General features: G+C 38.4%; 1 protein-coding gene across 3 annotated transcripts in view; it reads right to left on the bottom strand.

Moving 5' to 3' along the window:
• Nucleotides 1–542: 542 nt before the first annotated feature.
• The window catches only part of LOC137570549 (phospholipid scramblase 2-like), a 154,966-nt gene continuing 152,784 nt past the window's right edge, over nt 543–2,724 (bottom strand). For all 3 annotated transcript variants that reach the window (XM_068279245.1, XM_068279246.1, XM_068279244.1), the window contains one exon: nt 543–690. In XM_068279245.1, coding sequence (XP_068135346.1) covers nt 655–690 — 36 coding nt within the window. In that variant the 3' untranslated portion in view covers nt 543–654. The remainder of the gene's footprint in view (nt 691–2,724) is intronic.

The following is a 2,724-nucleotide window of genomic DNA, read 5'->3' as shown; positions in this document are numbered from 1 at the left end:
ATGTCTCCCCCACAGTCACAGCCAGCCGTGTGCCAGTAACCAGAGATGCTTTCACCGTGAAACAAGCAGAGCTTCAGAGCAGAGACTAGGGATACAATCACAGGTCATGTAATGAAGCTTGTTAAAATATTCAGGATTTGATAATATTTTTTTCTTGGGGAGAGTGAAGACAGCTGGATTATCTAGAATATATGTTTAGGGTTCCTTTGGACCGTTAACATTTCACATATGCTTGTATCTAAAGTGCATAAACCATTGCTTTGACTGTAAAATGCCAATGAACATATATATGGAGAAGATCAAATCACAAAGCACAGAGATGTAAATATGTCAGTCCTATCTTTTCAAAGTCCTCCTTCCCTTTTATGGATGAATACAAGATGAAAATCCCAGATACTCTCAGTGGCATTTTGGTACATTACATTGTGTATGACAGACCAGACACTGGAGCAATGGCAACGGCAAGTGTGATTTTATATAAAAACCTCAGAACAAGGGGAAAAAAAAAACCTTTATAAAAGTTAAATCATAAATTGTGAACATTTAACACAGGTTTAAAAATTGATATAAAAAAAGAGAAAACGTGAGAAAAATATTACAAAACAAGGCCAAATCTGCAAAGGTTGATGATCTTCTCGTTTCATTGGGGACATCCTATTTTTTCTTAGTTTGTTCCATAAACAGGAAATCCTGTAAGTGGGGAAAAAAAAAAGTTACATCAGAATCTGCTCATTTATACGACTAAGTTAAACAAGCTGGGCTCTTCCGCACAAGATTGATTTAACAAAATCCAATCTATCGTGTCATTCAGCTTTCATTATATAAAAGGCAATATGAACACAAACCATCAACGCTCCCATTTGCTGCAGTGGTTGCAAATAAGTTATTGCATTGATACATTATTCTTTGCGTGTGGGCCGGTATTGTTCATGGAGAGAATCCAAAGACATAACAACAAAAGTTGTTTAGCCGATACCTTTAAAGGGGCACTACAGCGAAAAACTGTAACATTTAAAATTTGTGCAAACATAGACAAATAAGAAGTACATTTTTTCCAGAGTAAAATGAGCCATAAATTACTTTTCTCTTCTGTTGCTGTCACTTACAGTAGGCAGTAGAAATCTGACAGAAGTGACAGGTTTTGGACTAGTGCATCTCTTCATAGGGGATTCTCAGCAAGGCTTTTATTCTTTATAAAGATATTCTCGAAAAAAGATTTAAACAATGACGCTGGCCAGCTTCCCTGCTCCCTACACAGTTTTTTGGCAGTTGGACAGAGCACCTGCCATTCACTAAGTGCTTTTGAAAATAAATATATCCCTGAGAATCCCCTATAAAGAAATGGACTAGTCCAAAACCTGTCACTTCTATCATATTTCTACTACCTACTGTAAGTGACAGCAACATAGGAGAAAAGTAATTAATAGCTCATTTTACTCTGGGAGAAATGTACTTCTTATTTGTATATGTTTGCACATATTTTACATTTTACAGTTTTTCGCTGTAGTGCCCCTTTAATGACAAACTGTACAACATTTTTTGCAAGTTTTCAAAACTTTAAGTTTCTTCTTCAGGCATGTTTCAGAACCATAATTTTGTTATTGTATATTCGGCAAAGAACAACGCCTGAAGACATAAGTAGTGTGAAGATGGGATGCAGCCAGCAGAGGGCAACATTGCAGCATAAATCTACGTACTACACGGTTTTGGTTCTATCTGCTTTGCTAAAGTTGTGGACTCCTCTCTGTCAGCAAACCACAGAGCCTTCCTAATTAATGGCACTTCTGTAAGATAGAACTGCATTTGTATTGTTATTTTGCTTACTGGTCATAATGAATGGTGATCATAACCTAGAATGTGTGCAGAATATACAGTACATGTACAATAAGCATCCTTGCTTCTAAAAATATTGGTGAAAAACGGTTCTGGGTCTTTTCTTAAGAATTATAATAATCCTAACATTTGTATAGTGCTTTTCTCCTGTTGGACTCAAAGCACTCAAGAGCTGCAGCCACTAAGGCCGCGCTCAAGGGGTCACCCTGCAGTGTTAGGGAGTCTTGCCTTGGATTCCTTACTGAATAGGTACTGACACTAGCCAGGATTCAAAGCCTGGTCTCTCTTCTTGAGGGCTCTTTCGGATGGCTCTGCTGTGCAGATTTTTCCTGCACAAGAAAACGCTCAGTTTTCCTGACAAGTGGACACAGCCTTATTCACTTGTATTGGTTATGCAAATTTGCATGCGGGGAACGCATTAGAATTCACGTTACTGGAAACATACTCTGAATCAACTTTATTGGGATTCCACGAGATACAAAGTGATGTACACATGAGAAGTGGAACGAAAATCATACATGATTCCAAACATTTAAATAAAAAAATAACTGCAAAGTGGGGTGTGCGTAATTATCCAGCCCCCTTTGGTCTGAGAGCACTCAGTTGCCCATAGACATTGCCTGATGAGTGCTAATGACTAAATAGAGTGCACCTGTGTGTAATCTAATGTCAGTACAAATGCAGCTGCTCTGTGACAGCCTCAGAGGTTGTCTAAGAGAAAATTGGGAGCAACAACACCATGAAGTCCAAAGAGCACACCAGACAGGTCAGAGATAACGTTACTGGGAAATTTAAAGCAGGCTTGGGCTACAAAAAGATTTACAAAGCCTTGAACATCCCACAGAGCACTGTTGAAGTGGTCATTCACAACTGTAAACCTACCAAGACAAG

This window comes from Hyperolius riggenbachi, chromosome 4 (assembly GCF_040937935.1).
Source record: "Hyperolius riggenbachi isolate aHypRig1 chromosome 4, aHypRig1.pri, whole genome shotgun sequence".
Taxonomy (NCBI): Eukaryota; Metazoa; Chordata; class Amphibia; order Anura; family Hyperoliidae; genus Hyperolius; species Hyperolius riggenbachi.
The sequence above is the reverse complement of the archived record's forward strand: the minus strand, read 5'-3'. Positions and strand labels throughout refer to the sequence as shown.